Source organism: Lissotriton helveticus, chromosome 2_2, assembly GCF_964261635.1.
Source record: "Lissotriton helveticus chromosome 2_2, aLisHel1.1, whole genome shotgun sequence".
Lineage (NCBI taxonomy): Eukaryota > Metazoa > Chordata > Amphibia > Caudata > Salamandridae > Lissotriton > Lissotriton helveticus.
Window position 1 is genome coordinate 417623538 of NC_136060.1, and position 21751 is coordinate 417645288.

The window sequence follows — 21751 nt, forward strand, 5'->3', positions numbered from 1 at the left end:
ACTGGAACAGAAATATTTCCTGGCGACCCAGAACTGGGACCAGTGGGCAGACTCCACAGATATTACGTTTGATGGCCGCTCTGTGTCCTCGAATGGTGGAGCATACACTGGCCGCCCTTTGGACCAGCCTCAATGGTCTACAGTTCTTTCAATATTTGACTAAGAGATGTCATAGGGATGTTTATCACTGTGTAGGGTTTTTGTAAGTTTGGTTGGGTGTTAACATTAATTTGGGCGACAAATGCTACTGGGGTGGAAGCATAGGGTCGAGGGTTTAAGAGAATAAGGATTGTTCTTTTTCTAAGCTTGTTAAGAGGTTGATAAAGGCACTAAGCAGATTCGAATCCTAAATTGTTTTATGTAGAGATGCTGCTTAACACAACGCTTGATCAGTTCAAAATCATGCCATGGATTGTTAACGGGCACCTCTATAAAATCAAACGATGGGCCGCCCTGACATACATTAAACGACATGCATCTGAAGTTCTCCTTATTCAAGAAACTCATCTCCTGGGTGCCAGAACCCCCTCCCTGGGAAAATATGGTTACTCAAAAGTCTACTATGCAGGCTTTGCATAAGGGCTCTTGAGGGGTGTTGGTTCCCCTTGCGATCTGGGTAGATTTGTTATAGTAAAGGGGATACTGGATGGCTCCCTAGGGTCGCTTCCCAAAGTTTGTTCTCCCCCCTCGTCAGTAGCCGGTACACTTCAGGTATTGGCAGCAGAACTACTAAATACTGCAGAGGGGGTCTTGCTGGCTGGAGGGTGTGGGGGGACGGACTTTAATATGCTAATATGTAATAATACCCAGTACACAGTCTCACGCACAGCAGCTAAAAGACCTCAGTCCCTGGCAAGGATGGCAACTTCTATCAGTTTAATCAATGTATGGCATGCCTGTTGCCCTCATTACTGAATACACACAATACTTAGCCTCACATAATTGTAACTCGAGGATACACTACGGTTCGTACCACCAATATGTATTGATCAAGCGACCGGCGATCACATTCTTCCCAGAGATCTCTTGGATCACAGTGATTACAATGGGTCTCCACACCTTCTTAGGGGGGCCCGATGAACACCTGGTGGCTGGAAAAACGGGTTTCACAGAATTTATTTATGAAATAATCGAAGAATGCTTTGATCTTAATATACCTTTGGTGTCCTATCCGCTTAGTCTTTGGGAAGCCTTTAAAACGGTGTTATGGGACAAGGCTCTCTCCCTAGTAAGGGGCAAAAAAAGAGACAACGAATTGGAGGCACGGATCCTCAACCTCGAGCATACATTGTGTATTTTGGATGTATATTGACCTCCTATGCACCGATTCTACCTTACCTTGTTTTTCTTTTGTTTTGTAACCATTTACACTTCTTTCCTCAAATGTTTTGTTTAATTATTACTCATTTGCCTTTTTATCCCACTCTGTTTGTAAAGCGCTCTGATATCCGTAAGGATCTTGTTCGCGCGCTATAAAACTTCTTTCAAAATAAATAAAATTAAAATAAATGCTGGCAATGTTTATACCATTCGATGACCTGCACTTCTATTGGAAAAGACAAAACATATTTAAAAGAATATCCAAGTCTATTTGATAAGTGCATGGAAAATAAATCATGGCAGGTTTGCAAAAAAATGGTACAGTATGTGACACCTCTTTAAAAATATATATATATGTATCAGGACTGGAGCCAAAAATAAAAATTCCTTTACTAATGGAACTATTCAATAGATGGCTCAAAGCTTGGAGGGAATGCCGTGACATATTGTAAAGCGCTCTGATATCCTTTGGGATCTTATTCGCGCTATATAAAACTTTATAAATAAATAAAAAATAAATACAACACTCCAACATAGGCTATTAGATACGGCTAAACAGGCTTAGGTCAAGTCGAAGTTCAGAATATATGAACATGGAGCTAAGACAGGCAAACTTAAGAAGAAGACATACTAGGATAATCCCCCGGGTCAAGGTCACAAAAGAACCCCTTTGGACAAATACACACTTTACACAACATTCATACATACATTGCCTCTCAACCGTGGAATGGTTATGGACACCAGGGATGGAATATTATACAGAAAAAATCCCACAGAGTTTCGAATTACAGCATTTCTAAAAATGAACAATAGTTGCCACAATTGATCTGTTTACGATTCATTGGTTTTTCTTTGTAATAGGAATTAGGTTTTCCTTTTATGTTCCCAACTCTTTTATATAATTTTCTCTGTATGATTTTTTCTGTATAATATTTTCTCTGTACATTTATGTGGTTTATATATAGATATATGTATGTTTTTAATGAAGATTACATCATTGGATAGACTGTGAATTATATGGTGTATTTTAACTATGAATACATTTGTCTACTTTTCTAGATTTTTTTAGATTTCTTCCTTTTTTTGCTGCATCCCTGGTGTCCATAACCATTCCACGGTTGAGAGGCAATGTGTGTATGAATGTTGTGTGAAGTGTGGATTTGTCCAAAAGGGCTCTTTTGTGACCTTGGGCTTTGTGGTTCCCCTCTCTTTGGACGGTGGGTCCCTCTCTCTAATTTTGAGATAATCCCCTGGGTCTACACATGTACGGGACATCTGGTCTGCAAGTGCCAGCGAAGTATTTGTGGACTATTACACTGATCTTCGCCATGAACGTAACCCCTTCCCCAATTACTGAAGCAGCTGCATCCCATAATAAAAGACCTCTCCCTTCGGCCCCTTTTGGCGGTGGACCGTGAATTGCTAGACACCCTACTAATGCTGGAGGAGATACAGGCAATAAAGACCTCACCCTCTGGCAAGACCCAGAGGCCCAATAACAGTCCAGTGGAATTGTTTTTATAAGGGGTTCATCATTACTGGCACCGCACGCACTCAATCTTTATAACTCGTGGGCGACTCAGGGCAACTCCCTTTGCTGTGCAATAATTTCAGTTATCCTCAAACTGAATAAAACATCTCATAACTGCGCCTCGTACCGACCTTTATCACTCCTTAAAGTAGAAGTTAAAATCTTAGCCAAGTCACTAGCATGCGGGTTGCAGTTGGTGGTGAGATCGCTGGTCCATGAAGAACAAAACTTTATGCCAACGGAGAGCATGAGACTTTGTCTACAGAGGAACCATGTGGCTCCGGCACAAGTGGAGGAACTACGGGGCCAGGTGGCACTCCTCTTAACAACAAAAACCCATTCAATACAGTACAATGGCCCTTTCTGTTCGAAGTTCTCCAAAAGATGCATATTGGCTACAGATTTAGAGCATTGATAACCTTTACAATAACCCGTGGCACGGGTTAATGTCAAAAAAGTTCTTCCATCCTACTTCCCTATTCAACGCAGCACACGGCAAGGCTGTCCTCGGTCACCATTAATATCTGCGTTGGAGTCACTGGCAGAGCGGCTTAGAAGAGATGCAAAGCTACAGGACTTTCCTTGGACAAAGGGAGCGGAAGAGAGTAGCATTATATGCTGACAACATGCTCTTCGACCTACAGCAACCACAGAATACACATTACAGCGCCTATGGCATTTACTCTGAGTTTATGAGGAGGCCTCCAGACCAGTTGTGAATTGGGGCAAGTCTACATATGTACACTTAATAGCACACCTGTCCAACACTCATGAGACGCACAATCCCAGAAGGCAGAGGACAGTTTTTAACACCTGGGTATGCACATCTCTTGTGACCCTCACACAGCCTGGGATAGCAAAATATTGCCCGTCCTGCGCCGTACACGTAGAGACTTGGAATCATGAGTCGCGTTGCTGTTACACCGGATAAGGAGGGTGGCATTATATAAAATGGTATTTTTTCCTCAGTTACTCTCCATTCTACGAAATCAACCATTTGTGGTACCACCTGCTTTCTTCCGGGATCTCCAGGCTTTGATGCCCCGCTTAGTATGGGTGGGTAAAATACCCAGAGTCTCCTTTTCAAAGTGCGTGCTGCCGGTACTCATGTGAGGTGGGGCTGGGGCTTCGGGGTGTCTGCCTCTATTACTGTTCATCACAAATGGTACCAATAGGGGACTGGCTGTTGGGGGGGGATCAATAAGAATGCTCATGGCGCTTGGAGTGGACTACCCTTAAGAGAACGAGTACATTAGATTTATTGTATGGAGGTCCACTCCTGCACTCACTTCCCAGGGTCACTAGGCTTCCTTTCCTCAGCCGATATGCAGCACTCACTCACATCAACTGGTGGTCAGGCAAACTGGAACACAGCAAGGGCCCTGGGTCTACACCAGAATGAAGTAATAGAGTTGAAGCGTGCTGGAGTATTCCGTTTATAGGACGGTTCCCCTCACCCACCCGTGGGTGGCATGCTTCATCATCGGGAATCCTCCTCGCATCGCGAGCCTAGACGCAATGCGGGCTACAAGTACCATGAGAGGCTGAATTCTCTCCTCTCATAGTACTTGTTTTAGTCTAACCTACGGACGCCGCAATAACACTTTACGCGTACCTTAGAGTTAGTTTTATCTCACTTACACCACTCACCTAGTTTGATTTCCCCCAACACACCCTGCTCTTTTACTGGTTTTAGGAGACCTCTGCTGCTGTTGCAGGGTTTCTGTACTCACACAGAACTGTGCACAGAGGAGTGGAACCTCGGCAAATTAGGATGTCCCAAAACTTACCTTAGCAACCAACTCACCCCTTACCGAGCTAGCTACAGTGTCTCATTGGACATATCAAACACCCAATGTTTAGACAAACCAGAACATGAACTTACAGTACCTCAGGGTACGTGGGACTCATGAACACTCTTTCGTTATATTATCATTACAAACCAGAACATGGAGTAAAGAAGACACATGTGCATTTGAAATGTTTATTTACTAATGCCGTCTTCTCAGGCGCAGTATCTTTGATAATACAAGTATACTTATTATCAGTAGCAAAATTATCAGCATAGTTACTAAGACATAAAAAGCGAATGGTGACAGCATGTTAACATGCTGTAATGAATAAGAGTTAACAACACTTATATCTCACCCTCCCTAACACATATATTATATTATTATCTAAGAAGGTCTCTTTGGGTTGTTTTAGGGCGGGCCCATACCTTAGTGTCCTAGCATGAAGGAATCACATCAGCATACACCAGCTCTCTCTGCATGTGCACCGCATCAAGTGTGTTAACAATTCTCGTGCAAAGCAATATCAATCCCGCCTCAAGCCCAAGTTGGCAAAGGCTGCACTTGTGTTATGACTATGAAGGCGTGGAGATCAGACCTCATAACAATTCCATATCGTGTTGCTCCTGAAACTTCAGCACTCTCCGTGCAGACATGTTTTATTAAACAAAGCAGATATCAGAGCAATAACATATTATTCTCACATTCACCACGGCAAACCACTAGGTTGAAAGCTAAGTCAACAATTAAGGGTCGTGTGCAGAAGTTGCAAGAAAGGAAAAATGGCGTTTAAATCTGAAATGTACCTATGCTAACTTAACACGAAATATGGATATATAGGAGCTATACAACACCCCCCCATGATCCGAGAACGGACTAAATAAGGTAACAGAAGTGCCATCACATGAGAGCAGAATTCAGTTATAAACGAGCATGAACAAAAATTCAAAAATAAAAACTAATGCTAAAAAATAGTCCACAAATATAAAGTGGCTCAAGCCAATAGGCAAGCAAACATAAAATGTCTTGACCAAAAGTCAATAAACCAAGGAAATGCTATCAATCAGCATGCCAATTTGAGGCAGTGTCTATGATAAGACCGTATATGAAAAGTAAGCTGCAACAGCCTCCAGGAGGAAGTCACCGTCCTCATCCGAAAACAGTTCAGCCATCCAATTTAAAAGATGAAAGGAACATACGTGATCTGCCAGCACCGGATCCTCTATAACCATCAGAGGACAGCTCGGTGGGTTCTCAAGAAAACTTAGTTCCAAGAAATTTCGCGCTGCCGACAACACATCCCAGGGACCCATTAGTCCATGTGCCACCGCCAAGGCCATAATCCTTTCGTCAGAACAAACCAACTCGTGAGCAATGATAGGACTCATCAGTTGATCAAAATCGACGTCAGCAGATATCGGTCCGCAGAGACACAAATCAATGGCCCAAAGGAAATCACAGGTCAGGCAGCGAAATACAGGCTGGACACAGGTGAAATAGGAGAACCGAAAAGATAATCCAAAAGCCGTGCTTAGAGTCGCTAACGGCAGTGTGCCATAGTAATCAAGCATGCGGTTGCGAAACCGCGTCAGTAGTAGCCGTGCGTGGTCTTGCACAGGAAGGGCATCCATATTTAAAAAGGCAGAAAACCACCAATGCGCCAGCCGCTAATGCAAGCAAAAACGGAAACCCTCCAAACAAGGATGAAAAAATAGAATGGAAGAAAGCAGGGATGACTCCAAAAATCTTCTCAAAGGAAGTCACGAGACCACCGCTAACAACTTTAAAAAAATGTGCTAGGCCCGTCGTGGAGGACGCGTTAAAGATAGAACGGACCATGGCTCCGAAATGCAAGGGCAAATCAGTGTTTAAAAGAGCCTGAACCTCCGTGCGGGTGTTAGCAATGTGAAGCACGAAAGTTTCACGGGCCGAGCTCAAGGCCACCTCTTTCTGGGACAATAGAGCTCTTATTCTAGCCATGCCGCTGAATTCTGCTCCCAAGGTCGGTATCTGTGGCCAAATGGAAGACTCCCTATGTTCACGTGTGGGAGGATAAAGAACATTTCTGCAGCAAATAACTCGCTCACTAACTGTTACTATGAAAGCTATACCTTTAATCAAACCACAACAGTTTTCATTATTGAGCATTAAATAACTACCATTCTCTAACAATTTAAACGTGGGGATGATAGCAGGAACTGGCGTGCCCTGTAAAACGCAAGCCATATTCGGGCGGTCCTTGTTACATGAACCGTGCAACTGTATGTGTCTGCACATTAAAGAATGATCTGGAGTCTCAGTACACTCATCCCCTGTCAGATAAACCTCTTGATCATCCTTGAAACATCTGTATGTGTATGGGAGTGACCAGACCTCATGAAGAAAACCGCTACCTAAGGGTTCAAAACGACCTATTGGCACATATTTCATACAATTTGAAAACTTATATAAAGCAAAAGGCAGTGTTATCAAACCGTGGATAAGCCACGTAGCAGCAGTGGTCTCTGCCACAGAGAAAGGTAAAGATTCCAACCTTTCAATATGGAGCATTGAAAAGGAAGCATCACGCATTGAAAGCAAGCGTTGTTTGTCTGTCAAATTAAACGGTGCAAATAAAGAGGAAACGTTCATGTATCCCCAGGGAACTTTACCCATTTTTAGAGTCTGTAGTGTCCATGCAAACTGCATGATTGAACGTAATTGATTTTGACCATGGTATAATACAGACACTTCATCATGCACAATATCAACAACAGACGACACAATATTATCTAATGTGTAAATTCTAGAGGAAAGCACGTTAATGCTATTGTCAACCACCGCAAGCACTTTTTCAAGATTTGCTTGATCAATAGCCCTAAGACGTGAAGCAGCCTCAATCTGTGAGAGTTTCCAAATTTCATTGTAAACCCCATATAACCATCTTTTCGACCTGCCACTAGCCGGGCCTTTAATGAAATCATTCAAATCCACGTCTGCATTCAGTTTGGAAAGGTGATACTTAACCGCAGGTAAAGTTGAATGTTTCAGCCAAGCTTGACACAACTTGCCAACTGAGTAAGAGGTGACAGTATGACTCAAATCAAAACGGGGATCAGATCTAACAGCCCTAAAACCGTTAGTTATATTTAAAAATCTCTTTTGGCAAGAATCAGCACTACGGTGCCAAAGCAGCCAACCCTTGGGATTCATACTGGAAATGTTAAAGGAGGAATTCAGAAGCAAAGCCTGTATTTCTCTAATGGACAATTTAGTGAAATTACTCCAATTCTCATATTCCTCCAACTCCGGGAAAGACGGGGTGTTTAACCTTTTAGACGTAGCCAATCCAAAGCACGTGGTCTGGGAAATGGTTTCATTTAAAAACCACATATGATTTGGGATGAGACATGCACGGTGCAAAGCCTCAGTGCCTTGTACCTGCCAGGCCCTTGAGCCCCAAACTGATTTAAGGTCTATGGTATCCTTCCATAACTCATACCCTCCAGTTACTAATTGATCCAGGAAGGCTTTTGAATATAACAATTTTGTATCTGTAAGTCGAACCTTGGACTGTGGCTGTTTGTGAAATTTAAAATAAAAGGACTCGGGATTGGACTGATTAAAGTCAGTGAAATAAGTATACTTTTTAAGAAACGTTTCAGAACTCCCTTGTGTTGGTGCTGGGCAATGTTCCCACTGAGTAAAATTAACCGCATCCCTTCGGGAAGATGTCTTGTGTAAGAAGTGATTGCCATAATGTTGGTAACAGAACAATTCACCATAATTAGCAGATTCTAAATATAAATCCTCAGCATCAAAAGCAGCATAATATTTTAAATCAGAAAACAAACTCTCCACAGCATTAACATCCCAATCATCAGAACGAATGTTTTGTTTCACTACATCCCCCATATTAACTCTTAGTACATTAGGGACATTAACGACTTCCGTTGGGCCATGAATCTGAAAACGAACTGCATCCCACGCGATTCCATCCAGAACAGGCCACGCTGTGATGTTAACCAAAGTCAAGTCTCTTTTTAATCTGTGTGTAGAATGTGAAGAGGAAAGTGGGGCCAAAGTTCCATTTAAATGAGTAATGCAAGTTCTCTCCTCGACATAGTGTCCATTCACAATCCGAAAAAAATAAAACACAAAACCAATTGACATAAAAAGGTAAACTGAAAAAAGGACCAGCCAAATGTATATCCAAGGAGGTATCAAAAAATGTTTTTTAAACAGGCTGGCATATACTGCAATTTTAGAGGGTTTTTTCGAGGCAAGGGAAGCAGAGTCAAATGAAAATCTGGATTCCGTGGCTAAACGAGCTTGCAGGTCAGGCATGGACAGATCAGTGGGGTATGTATAGTCTGTCTCATCAAGGTTAGTTCCTGGTAAATTATTCAATAATGGACTGGAAACAGCAGGTAAATCGATTGCCACCTCAGGTTCATTATCAGAAGCAGTGTGCATAACTGAATTTCTCACAATGGAAGGACAGGAAACTGCCGGTGTCATGCTAAGAAGAATCGGCCACTCTGTGTATCTTGACATTGTCAATAGAAATAAACCTGTTTTCCTTACGACCTGGAAGTGGTGGTAAAATGACTGTTCTTGTGCCCTTCACTCCAAGCACTGGGACTGGAGCTCGATAGGAGGGACCAAACTCTTTCTTGTTGTCGATCTTCTCTCGAACCAGTTCTCCAACTTGGGGTAGCCAGCCAACTACCGGGATCTGCAACGCATCATCCGATGTGGAGGGCAAATGTTCCTTTGCAAGAGTGTCTCTCGTCTTTTGTAGATTCTGTAAAACATTGCAATGTTCATCTGCGTCAAAGGCAGTGGCGCGAACCACCGAGTCTAGACCGTCAAGGTCAGGGACGAACATCTTGATGCCAAAGAGCATTTCGTATGGGGTCCGCCCACCCAGAGACCTTCTAGGGAGATTATTAAGAGCACGCTGCACGCCATAGAGGTGAGCCAGCCAGTTTCTGCCAGTGCCTATAACTCGGGCTGTCAAAGATTGCTTTAAATCACGGTTCATTCGTTCAACTACACTATTACCCTCGGGTCTGTAGGGTGACGAAAACTTGACTTGGACCCCCATCGAAGTCATGGCATCCTTATACGCCTTAGAGGCGAAAGCCGGACCCTGATCCGAATGGAAGGTACCACAGGCAAAAATCCCTATAAAGATACGCAAATCTCTGATGACAGTCCGGGAATCAGCGCTGCGATGTGGCCATAACCACACAAAGCGTGTGCATGAGTCAACTGCTACTAAGATGTATTTATACGCAGTATCAGATGAAAATGGACCGCAGTGATCTAAATAAACACAGCCTAGTGGTTTATTAGAAATGTACAACTGAGTCTGAGGCGGACGCGTAGCAGTTGAAGGTTTAATCTGCTGGCATATGTCACAAAGAAGGACATAATCACGCGTCTGTTTGTACAGTCCCCGCCACCAGAAACGTTGTTGTAATTGCGTTACAGTGGCTGAGACGCCCGCATGCGCAGACGCCACACCTTCATGAGCCGCTGTAATCAAGTCTGTTCTGCGATCCGAGTTGGGAATCAGCCGTTCCCCAACATCAGGAATTGTCACAAATCACGCGCAAATCATAAACTTTTTCGGATGGCGCAGGAGCTTGTATTGCAGGAAAAGGACCCTGAGTCTGCACTGTCTGCTTCCCCTGTGTCTGTTTTTTAGGCCAATTCGATTTCTTGGACTTGGGCTGGGCATCTGTCACTGCAGATTGTCCCTGTGGTTGTTTTTTATCCTTCACTGGAAAATATTTTAGACCTCTACTTGTGCGGCCAATCGTTTTATAAGCGGCCACTACAATCTTTGCTAAATGGCGGGGTTTGTCGGCATCGGGCAGAGCAGCCAAAGCATTCGACACCTGAAAGTTAACTGCATCTCCTTTAACATTGGAGAGAATGAGATCACTTACAATCTCAAAAGAACCACACAGGCGCATACCCAATTCCACCGCTGCCTCTGGACCGTGATCATTCTGAACACGTCTAATGATTTCAGGCAGGGCATTCATAGACGGGGTGCCGAAGCACCTCGTATAAACTGCCGCAAAAGTTTTTCCCCAGCTTTCACAGTCAGCAAGTTCAGGAGTAATATCCTTCGGTAGAGTAATCGTCAACATTCTATGTTTATCAGCAGGAGTAGAATTCGGAAAAACCGCCTCCAGTTGATCAAACTTCTCCGCTAGCCAGAATGGGAAGTCATCGTTGTCAACAGGACGCGCACCAAAAACCGAATTTACCATAACAGGATTGAGACGCATTCCGCCTCGTTCCATGGGAGCGATCACACCCACCTGGGGACCACCAGGAAGATGTCGACCGATGTATTGCACTAAAGCACGAATCACGGAAATGGAAACTACATGCAGCCTGCGAATTTCTATCAGGGTACAAGCCCCGTGATTCGGGTGCGGGGTAAAGCCACCCAGCGCAGGCCAATTAGTACCTGGAATCGAGAGTGGACCTAACCTCGCACGGGACAAAGAGTGGGGGAGGGCGCCATCAAACCAAACTCGATGCTGCCAATGATCAATAGGTATTTCCAAAGCTCTGTATGGCGTATATTCAGCCGGGACATCCGAGGCGGTGTAGGAGTGGTACAAACCAGAATTAGCGTCCACAGCCGGAAACGTAACCCAAGAGTAAAACAACTCGTAAGGAAACGCCGGATCTGCACTTACCACGAAAATCACAGCCATCCCATCTACTGGGACCTGGTACGTCTGAAGATGGTTGCGTACCGCTACGCGACTATGCTGCGCAATAGCCACCGCTGCCGCCATCACAGAATTGGAAACAAGAAAACACAAAGAATACTTTGTAGCACAACTGGGTAGTAATTCAAAGAAACCGTTTAAGTAAGAATCAAGCTTGAATAAAGACCTATTTCAAAAAATAGGTAGGTTTCACCAACACCCCGCTTTCCGGAAACGGACGTGAAGGGTTAAGGCATGAACGATAAACTACTCGAGTGTCATGATATAAGACCACCGAAACCGTTGGGCGCCATGTTGCAGGGTTTCTGTACTCACACAGAACTGTGCACAGAGGAGTGGAACCTCGGCAAATTAGGATGTCCCAAAACTTACCTTAGCAACCAACTCACCCCTTACCGAGCTAGCTACAGTGTCTCATTGGACATATCAAACACCCAATGTTTAGACAAACCAGAACATGAACTTACAGTACCTCAGGGTACGTGGGACTCATGAACACTCTTTCGTTATATTATCATTACAAACCAGAACATGGAGTAAAGAAGACACATGTGCATTTGAAATGTTTATTTACTAATGCCGTCTTCTCAGGCGCAGTATCTTTGATAATACAAGTATACTTATTATCAGTAGCAAAATTATCAGCATAGTTACTAAGACATAAAAAGCGAATGGTGACAGCATGTTAACATGCTGTAATGAATAAGAGTTAACAACACTTATATCTCACCCTCCCTAACACATATATTATATTATTATCTAAGAAGGTCTCTTTGGGTTGTTTTAGGGCGGGCCCATACCTTAGTGTCCTAGCATGAAGGAATCACATCAGCATACACCAGCTCTCTCTGCATGTGCACCGCATCAAGTGTGTTAACAATTCTCGTGCAAAGCAATATCAATCCCGCCTCAAGCCCAAGTTGGCAAAGGCTGCACTTGTGTTATGACTATGAAGGCGTGGAGATCAGACCTCATAACAATTCCATATCGTGTTGCTCCTGAAACTTCAGCACTCTCCGTGCAGACATGTTTTATTAAACAAAGCAGATATCAGAGCAATAACATATTATTCTCACATTCACCACGGCAAACCACTAGGTTGAAAGCTAAGTCAACAATTAAGGGTCGTGTGCAGAAGTTGCAAGAAAGGAAAAATGGCGTTTAAATCTGAAATGTACCTATGCTAACTTAACACGAAATATGGATATATAGGAGCTATACAACACTGCTACACTGAAAACATCCCTGAGCTACTACCTCACAGGGAGCGGGTTGTAGCCCGCATTAAGACTAGGCTAGCGATGCAAGGAGGTTTCCTGATGATGAAGCATGCTACCTATGGTGGGTGAGGGGAACCTCACCCACCATAAACGGAATACTCCTGCACGCTTCAACTCTATTAATTCATTCTCTGTGGAGACCCAGGGGCCTTCCTGTGTTTCACTTCTAGTTTTGGGGAGGTAGCCCCTGCAGGTCTTTAAATCTCCTCAGGCTCTCCTTAATGTGTTTATTTTAAACTTACAGCACAAACACCCACTACGGCTGGAAACCGGTTGAAACAGGTCACAAGACTGGAGAGTTTAAGCCAGAGGAACCTTATGGGAATCTCCTGTCTGGGTGATGGATCAGTGAGTTCGAGCTCGACAAAGTAAAAAAAAAATCAAAGTCACGCCGTGGACACATATTGAGACGCTGTACATGAAGTGCCAGTGGACTACCCCCTTGAAGTCAAACTGACAATGGGGCTTTGGGCAGGAAGGTCATATCAATACAGTATCGGTCCCTTCTGCTTAACAACCCTGACATTCTCAAGGGTGTGCGAGATGCCTGGGCACAGGTGTGGGGAGTGGGTAGGGGGCGGGGGGGGGGGGAGGCTGTGAGGGGAGGGTTGGGAGATGATGAATGGCAGGAGACACAGATGGCAGCCCGGATACTCTCCATCCCTTTGAACCTGCGACTAACCCAATTCACCTACTTTCATTGAATCTACTATAGTCATATATAGACTATGTAAAATGAGGCGTGCCCGCATCCGACAGTGATCAAGGTGTCGTGCCCCAGAAGGGTCTCTATTTCATATGCTCTGGTCTTGCCCTGTCAATTAGTTTCAATGTAGTTATTTGTCTGCTGGCTGCAGGCTGAGATACCTTTCCTTCTGGAGGACTTCGACCTGCCCATCAGCCCGGCACAGCGTAAGTCAAGAGATGCCCTCTGTGGCACACAGGCTTTAACTGCCCCTCTCCTATGCAGAGGAAGGGCAGTAGGCACAACCTGTGAGATTTGAAAGCTGGGCTCAGGCTGGCTTAATCATAATGCTTCAGCAGTCAGGGCTACACCACTGTTAGTTCAGCAGGCACAGTGGCTGTTTTAGGGCTCGTGGAACCTTTACTACGCCACTAGCTGTGGCCCAACCCCCTTTGGTTTTCATGAGTGATGAAGCCTCAAGCCTTGAGCGCGCATGTTCTTTAAAGAGTTCACTTGGAGTGATACTTTTCTATTGGCTAACAATACTCCAGACTCCTACACATCTAAAACGAAGCATCTGTTACTTGGTGAGAGTCCAAAATATTATGCAATGTGTAGAAGGCCCCCAAAATAATGCCTGCAGTGGTGTGACATTATTTGACAAGAAACTGCCAAACCCAGTCCTGCAAATGCAATTAATATACATGTGTTGTTTTCAAACACTGGGCAAACTGAAAAATATAATTATTGAAACACAGTCAACAATATGGTTTGTTTAAAAAGGGACAAGAAAATATAATGCTGACTTCAGAATTATGGTTGCTAATTTATTAGGCCATGGATATGACCACCTCAGGTGATATGTTAATTATAGTAATAAAATCAATGATTATAAGCCTGGAAGAGTCACCACTACTGACAAAATCACCGGTGTTATAGCAAAACCAGCAGCAAAGAGCCAGCCAGGTCATACCACAGACCCTCATAATTCACAAGCAGCAGAGGGCAGGCAGATGGGGGCCTGCAGCCATGCAGCACTGAGCACTTAACCTGGGAAATAAGCTCTCCTCAACCCTTTTCAGATACAGCAGATATAGGTACAATAGAGAAAATCAGGGACTGAAAACAGATAGACAGTATCAGCGTTTGTAATTAACGGGGCCTGGCATGCGGATCTGCTATTTATTTATTTTATTTTTTATTTATTTATTTATAAAGTTTTATATAGCGCGAACAAGATCCCGAAGGATATCAGAGCGCTTTACAATATGATGGGAGGAATAACATAAATGCAATATCAACAACCGAGCATGTGAGCATATCCCTCTTAGGGTAAGAATTTGTTCATAAGGAATCGTTTAGCTTCTAATTTGAAAGCCTTAGATAAAGAGATTCTGCATACTTCTGGTGGAAGAGAATTCCAAATCTTTGGTGCAGCGCCGGAGAAGGCTCGGTGACAAGTTCTTTTTTGTGAAGGATGAGTGGTTTCAGAAGGAAGGTAGTAGCGCTTCGTGAGGCTCTAAAACCACAGGATAGTTCAAGTTTTTGCGCAAGGTACCTGGGAGTATTAAAGTGAAGGACTTTGTGAGCCTGAATGGCAATCTTTAACTGATTTATGTATGTGAAGTCCAAAAATACCCCACAAAGTAGATTAGGGTCCACTTACGGTGTAAAGGGCATAATAGTAAGTGCAACCAAGTACTACATAAACAATAAAACTAGGGAGATTGAGCATTTACATTAAAAACAAATTGAGGACTAAATAGAATACCATGTCCACCAAAGAGACATGGGGTCCCCTCTAAAGCACATGGTGAAGGTGTCCCTCAGAGATAAGGCTAGGACAGAAAAACAAAATAAAGAATGGCATAACGCAACATTAAAATATGCCCATGCCTGTCCCCAAAAGGGCATATTTGCTGACATAACATTAAATCGCATGACTATTTTTTTTGCAAAGCAAATACACAGGGTATAAATTGGAAAAAAGGAAGACAACCTCATACATATGGCGGGTGTTCTGTGAAAAGAAAGATGAGCAGATTGACGATGACTACATAATACGTACTCCCACATCTTCCCCACCACCATACCACTACAGACCCTTAAAATGTATACAGTACAATCAGATGAAGAACACGCCCCACATTCGGTCCCACAGCCTGGTAGTCACCAATACCTCTGGGACTCTGGAAGAGTCTTTACACTCAGTCCGAATGACCCCCCAACCTACCAACACCAGTACCCCTAGACACCTACCGGACGGTGTTGGAAATAAATATATGTGGCAGGTGAAAGCACAACTCACTTTACTCATGGTCAAGACATCCCCTGAACAGAAGGAAAAAGGCGATGACGACAAGGACAATACTAATAAATTACAGGACAGGGACAATGAAGTTTCACTTATATCCTCAGCCTCTGGGCCCCAGAAATGGCAAAGGATTCAGCACAAATAATATCAGGTGCCCCGGGAACGTTAGGACAGCAACACTGTCAGGCACGGACAGGAGAATAGGTGAAGGGTCAGAATGATGGACCCAGTGACCCAAAGGAGTGATATGAAGATAAAGAGGCATGAGTTTAGTATGGGGTGGGCAGCAGGACCATGCCTCAGACTTGGAGACCAACCTCAAAAGAAGGCAAGCTTAACTAGACAATAGCAAGAAATTAAAAGAGGACATCCAAACTTTTCCTAAGGAAGTGCCTTGAAAGGACAACAAAGGGGTCACATTTCATTACCTTTCAAAATTGGAAGGAGGTGACATTGACGGGGATTTGATGATAACAGCTCTCACCTGAGCAAAAAGAAACAGGATAACTGAGGTATACAATTTACAGTTTGATGGTTATCATGGTCAGCCCTATACAGGGACATTTGACATAGGAGTACTTGTGACATTAGGAAGGGATACATTGGGTCAGTACCCAGTGCCCCTCGGACTGCTAGACAGAAAAGGACTCAGTCCAAACGAGATAGTGGCTGAGGAAGAAAATAGTTGGTACAATGTAGTCCCTTTTACTGACAGCTGGGTTAGACAGAAGACTTGGCACCACAAATGGCGCCATGGCCACGAGAAGGTTCTTTTGAACTCTGAGAAATGTCAAATGTGGAGATGTTCATTTTTCAGGGTATAGGGGATTCAGAATGGGAGTATCCTATATGCATAAGAGTCTGCACATACGGTAAAAGTACGCCAGAAAATATGATTCACTGCATCCTGAAAGATTAGTTTATGTACCTCTGTCCCAAATGCCCCTAGTGTACAAAGTTTGGGGAGTACAACTTTTTGTACCATTGCCCCAAGAGCCTTAAAAACCAATTGCCACCTCTCATTGAAGGGGCTTGAAAGTGGATAGCATCTCTCGAAATATTTACAACAAGGGGTGGTGATGGACAGAGTCTCTAAATTAAGCAGAATACTCTCACCCAGTCAAGAGATCAGGGCTAGATCCAACACTGTTTTTTAGCTCATTGCACCATCCCAGTTTCAGAACCTGGCTGTATGCAAATTAGTCTGTCCCTGGCCCAGTGCATCATGGGAACAGGGCAGACCAGACTACAAAAGCCAATTCTTACACTGGGAAGGAAACAAGCTTCCGGGGACCAGTTTCTGGCATTTCAGCCGTCTTCGGCCCGGCTTGCTTGAATCCTGATGGTGCAATGAGCAAGGGACTCACATCTGAGTATACCCTTCCACGCTTAGGGTGGACAAAAATATTTACAACAAGGGGTGGTGATGGACAGAGTCTCTGAATTAAGCAGAATACTCTCACCCAGTCAAGAGATCAGGGCTAGATCCAACACCGTTTTTTAGCTCATTGCACCATCCCAGTTTCAGAACCTGGATGTATGCAAATTAGTCTGTCCCTGGCCCAGTGCATCATGGGAACAGGGCAGACCAGACTACAAAAGCCAATTCTTACACTGGGAAGGAAACAAGCTTCCGGGGACCGGTTTCTGGCATTTCAGCCGTCTTCGGCCCGGCTTGCTTGAATCCTGATGGTGCAATGAGCAAGGAACTCACATCTGAGTATACCCTTCCACGCTTAGGGTGGACAAAAATATTTACAACAAGGGGTGGTGATGGACAGAGTCTCTGAATTAAGCAGAATACTCTCACCCAGTCAAGAGATCAGGGCTAGATCCAACACCGTTTTTTAGCTCATTGCACCATCCCAGTTTCAGAACCTGGCTGTATGCAAATTAGTCTGTCCCTGGCCCAGTGCATCATGGGAACAGGGCAGACCAGACTACAAAAGCCAATTCTTACACTGGGAAGGAAACAAGCTTCCGGGGACCGGTTTCTGGCATTTCAGCTGTCTTCGGCCCGGCTTGCTTGAATCCTGATGGTGCAATGAGCAAGGGACTCACATCTGAGTATACCCTTCCACGCTTAGGGTGGACAAAAATATTTACAACAAGGGGTGGTGATGGACAGAGTCTCTGAATTAAGCAGAATACTCTCACCTAGCATCTCTCGAAAAACATACTGCAGGGAGTACTCTTGCAATAGATGATATCAAGAGTTTCAAAAGTTCCCTCATAGAAGACGAGACAGATAACTATTCAAGAAGGCATGAGTATAGGATGTAATTCTGACTGACCCTAGATGTGACGAATTGTCCTTTTAATAACTACAGCGGAATAGTTTGGAAACAATTGAGAAAAATGTATCCCGACAGGTCAGACCCCTTATTGCACAGAAAATGCAGCCAAATGAGGATCCAGCCCAATTCCTTAGCAAAAGGAAGGAAACATGAAGACAGAAAGTTGGTGAAAGTTGGGACGTGACTGGAGGAAATGCAGTACTGTTTTAGAATACAGTGAAAAAGGGACTTCCAGCCGAAGTGCTAGACAAACTAGACAACATAGCGGCCTTAGACGCCAAACCATGGACAAGAGATACAAGCACACATAATACACATCTGTATGAAGAGGCAAGAAAAGAAAAGAAGAGCAAGAAAGACAAAATAGAAAAAGCAGCAGCCAAATTAGTACAGCAGAAGTTGACAAAGAAAACGGAGGGTGGAACTGCCACTGCCGCTACTCAGCTGCCGTATCCCAGGGTGTGCCTCCTGCAGGCATCCCAATGCAACCTCAACCATATGCCCACAAAAAAAATAACATGATTGAAAGAGGAAGGTGAGGATGTTTTGGGGGAAATAGATTAAACACATTCCAGAGTTAACAGATGTGCCACTATTGCAGGAAGCGAGGACATTTCATTAGGGACTGTAGTCCAAAAAGAGTGATGAACGTAAAAACCAGGCAATGCAACATATGACCAACAAGTGGCACCACCTGATGGCATTGTGGCACAACCTGCCATGAGTCCTCAAGTAATGCATCACCCCCAGCCCCAATCTCAAATGCAACATCAACTGCAGCTGCAGCCCCAGCAACTACAGCATGCCGTATCCCAAATACTGTACCGGCCACAACAGACAATGAAGCCCATCTTAGCTGAACACACAAGAAGGGGTAACTGTCAGGGGAGGAAACCCCTTTCAGCAAAATTACATAGGAGGATATGCCCAATGAAAGTGCCCAGAGAGTAGTCTCGTGTCCAGTCTTATCTGTAACCCACAGGCCAAACGGGGAACACTCTGTGAAAGTAGCCATGAATGACAAGGAGTACAACTTTCTCATTGACATTGTGGCCACAGGCTCCTGTATTTGTGAGAAGGGACTCCCCCTGTCAGATTCATCAATGGGCACACATGGGTTCTCCGAGGCTGTGATGAGGGTTCCATTGACTAAACCTGGGGTATGAGGGGTATGTTGACAGCAGTCACTTATTCTCCCCGGCCGCCTGTGCCAACCTGTTAAGTCACAACCTTATCGCAAAATTAAACATGTCCATCCACTGTGCAGCGGATGGGCCTTTGATATGTTCAACACCAGGAATGTCTCCTACATGCATCATGACAATGGACACACACACACCTCAGATGGTGACTGTATTAGGGCTAGACCCTCAGACATTTTAGCCTTCACTAAGGCAGTGTATACCATCGCAGCAGAAACACCTGAATTGACAGGGAGACTAGTCAAATTACCAAAGAACTTTCTCTTCCGGCGCCAGGACCCCTAATCTGAGGTGGCAGGCAAACACCTCATCCTGGAAGTAGAGGCTCTGGAGATATCTACTGCCTATAGGACTTTGATGGCAAGTGACCACACCCATACGATGTGGGCATGTGTCATCTTTCATGATCCCAACATACAAATGAGAGACATATCGGATGACCAGTTGTTTGCAGATGACCCCAAAAGGACAGTGACTGTATACAAGGACAGTATACCCCTACGACCCACACTAGCGACAAGATCTGCTAGTTCAGTACATCCCGAACCGCCCCCTTCGCTCTGCCAACTTGGGATTGGTGTGTACCCCCCCGATTTCAAAGAGCCAGAGCTGGTGGTCGATCTTTTAAGGTCCAAGCGGCTAAACTTTGGAATTCCCTTCAGATGTCTATCCGAGGACTCCAGAATCATTTGACCTTCCGAAAGGCTCTAAAGAGCTGGCTCTTTCCGGTGTAACGGTCTATGTATGTTAGAGTGGTATTTGGCATCTGTTCCTTGGGTAGCACTGGGACGCCCCGTTGCTGGGGCAGCTATGCGCTACATAAATCTATAAATAAATAAATGAGTGATGAAGGACAAGCTTTAAGGAGCTCTGAATATGTGTGACAAAGTTCAAGTGCAGTAATGCAGAGAATAAGCTAAAATGTGTTAGTGTAAAAACTCGTAAAGCGTGGCACTAGGCAGGACTGCCCCTGGTTACAACAAAAAACTACATGTACTCGAGCTGTGCACGGACACCCATACCTGGATGCTGATTTATTCAAACATACTACAAAAGGCACAGAAAAGGGCACTGCTCATTGCCCCGCTGACAGTTACTAAAGACACTCTACTCACCTATGTATTTACAAAGTACTAAAAAATCAGGACTGGCATTCAGACAAGAATTAAAGGGTTTGCTTGACTTGAAGCCAAATAAAGGTATCTTACCCTTAAGACAGCTCTTTTTTTAAATGGACACTGGCAGCCTCACATGGAAAATGCACTCCATATCATATGACGCAAGCATGCAATATTGATATTAGCATTCTAGCAACAAGGCATTTACCAGGTATGAGCACACTATGTTTACTTACCATAGGTATCCCAATCTCATTGGTGTTTATGTACATGTCAGGGCAAATAACTGAACGTGCCGCGTAGTCCACACGCTTCCCCATCATGTGCTTCCGAAACAGACCATCCTTTTTCTCCAAGATCTGCAAGTGTGCAAAACACAAATCAGTATAAAATCACACAAAGCAGAAAACACAACAGTGTCTTGCAAATGAACCAGCCCATCCACCAACAGTCAGATGCCCAGAAAAATCCTTCTCAAATTCCTGACAATATGAACTTTTTATTTGGCTTTCAAACTTCATCATTTTTAATGGTCAGCATAGTCCCGGCTTTCCTCTGCATAGCGCTCTGGACTATCAATGGAAGGACTGCAGTTTTAATTCTGGATGCACCAAGTGTACATAAACGTCCATATCCGAAGTCTCTTTTTTTGGCAGCGCGGTCTTATGATAGTTTTTAATGCAGCAGCCCTTAGCGTGGCCAAAATCTGCCATGGTAACTAAGGCTCATGCCAACTTTACCAAACGTTGGCAAAGCTAGTAGATGTCAACTTTGTGACATATTGACCCTAGGTGCGCGCATGCATGATGATGATTATACACCTGCATGGGTCAAGACGCATGTGTAAAGGTACTAAATTTGAATTTACAATCCATGATAGATCAGGAAATACAAAAATGAAATTTGAGTAGCACAACAACGTTTTTTTTTGTAACGTGAAAGCGTCGACAGCAATTTCCTGTGGCACCCTCAAAATTTTTTTACAAAAAATAATTTAAATAAAAAAGTACCAGCAGGGGTATGGATACGATGGTAATGGGTGCAGGTGGCTGAAACGTAAACAGGAGTGGGTAGGGAAATAAAAAAAAAAAAAGCAGGTTGGAAAAAAGAGGGGAGAAGCAGCACAAAAGGGAGAGAGCAACACAGGAGATGGGAAAGAAATACAGAGAGGAGAGCAAAGAGCACATAAGGGAGAGAGCAACACAGAGTGCAGGGGATGGGTAGTTGACTGTAGGAGAAGCAAACAAGGGAGAGAGCAGGAAAACACATCCACTCTCTAGAAGTGCTTAAAGAAGAAAAGAAAAAAAGTAATTACCTAAAATTGAGCAGTGTAAGAATACAAGTCAACCAATCAAAAGGATGATAAAGAGGATATGCTCCATGGGAGGGACAGACACAAAATTGACAAGATGGGAAAAAAATAGCCATAAGTTAAGTAACAAGCAAATGATAGTGTCAATAAAGTCAACCA

General features: G+C 44.0%; 1 protein-coding gene across 1 annotated transcript in view; it reads right to left on the reverse strand.

Annotated features, from left to right (window-relative positions):
• Nucleotides 1–21751, reverse strand: part of POLR1A (RNA polymerase I subunit A) — a 514608-nt gene that overhangs the window by 352374 nt on the left and 140483 nt on the right. The window contains exon 11 of the mRNA XM_078678659.1: nt 20517–20639. Within this exon, the coding sequence (XP_078534785.1) occupies nt 20517–20639 (123 nt within the window). The remainder of the gene's footprint in view (nt 1–20516; nt 20640–21751) is intronic.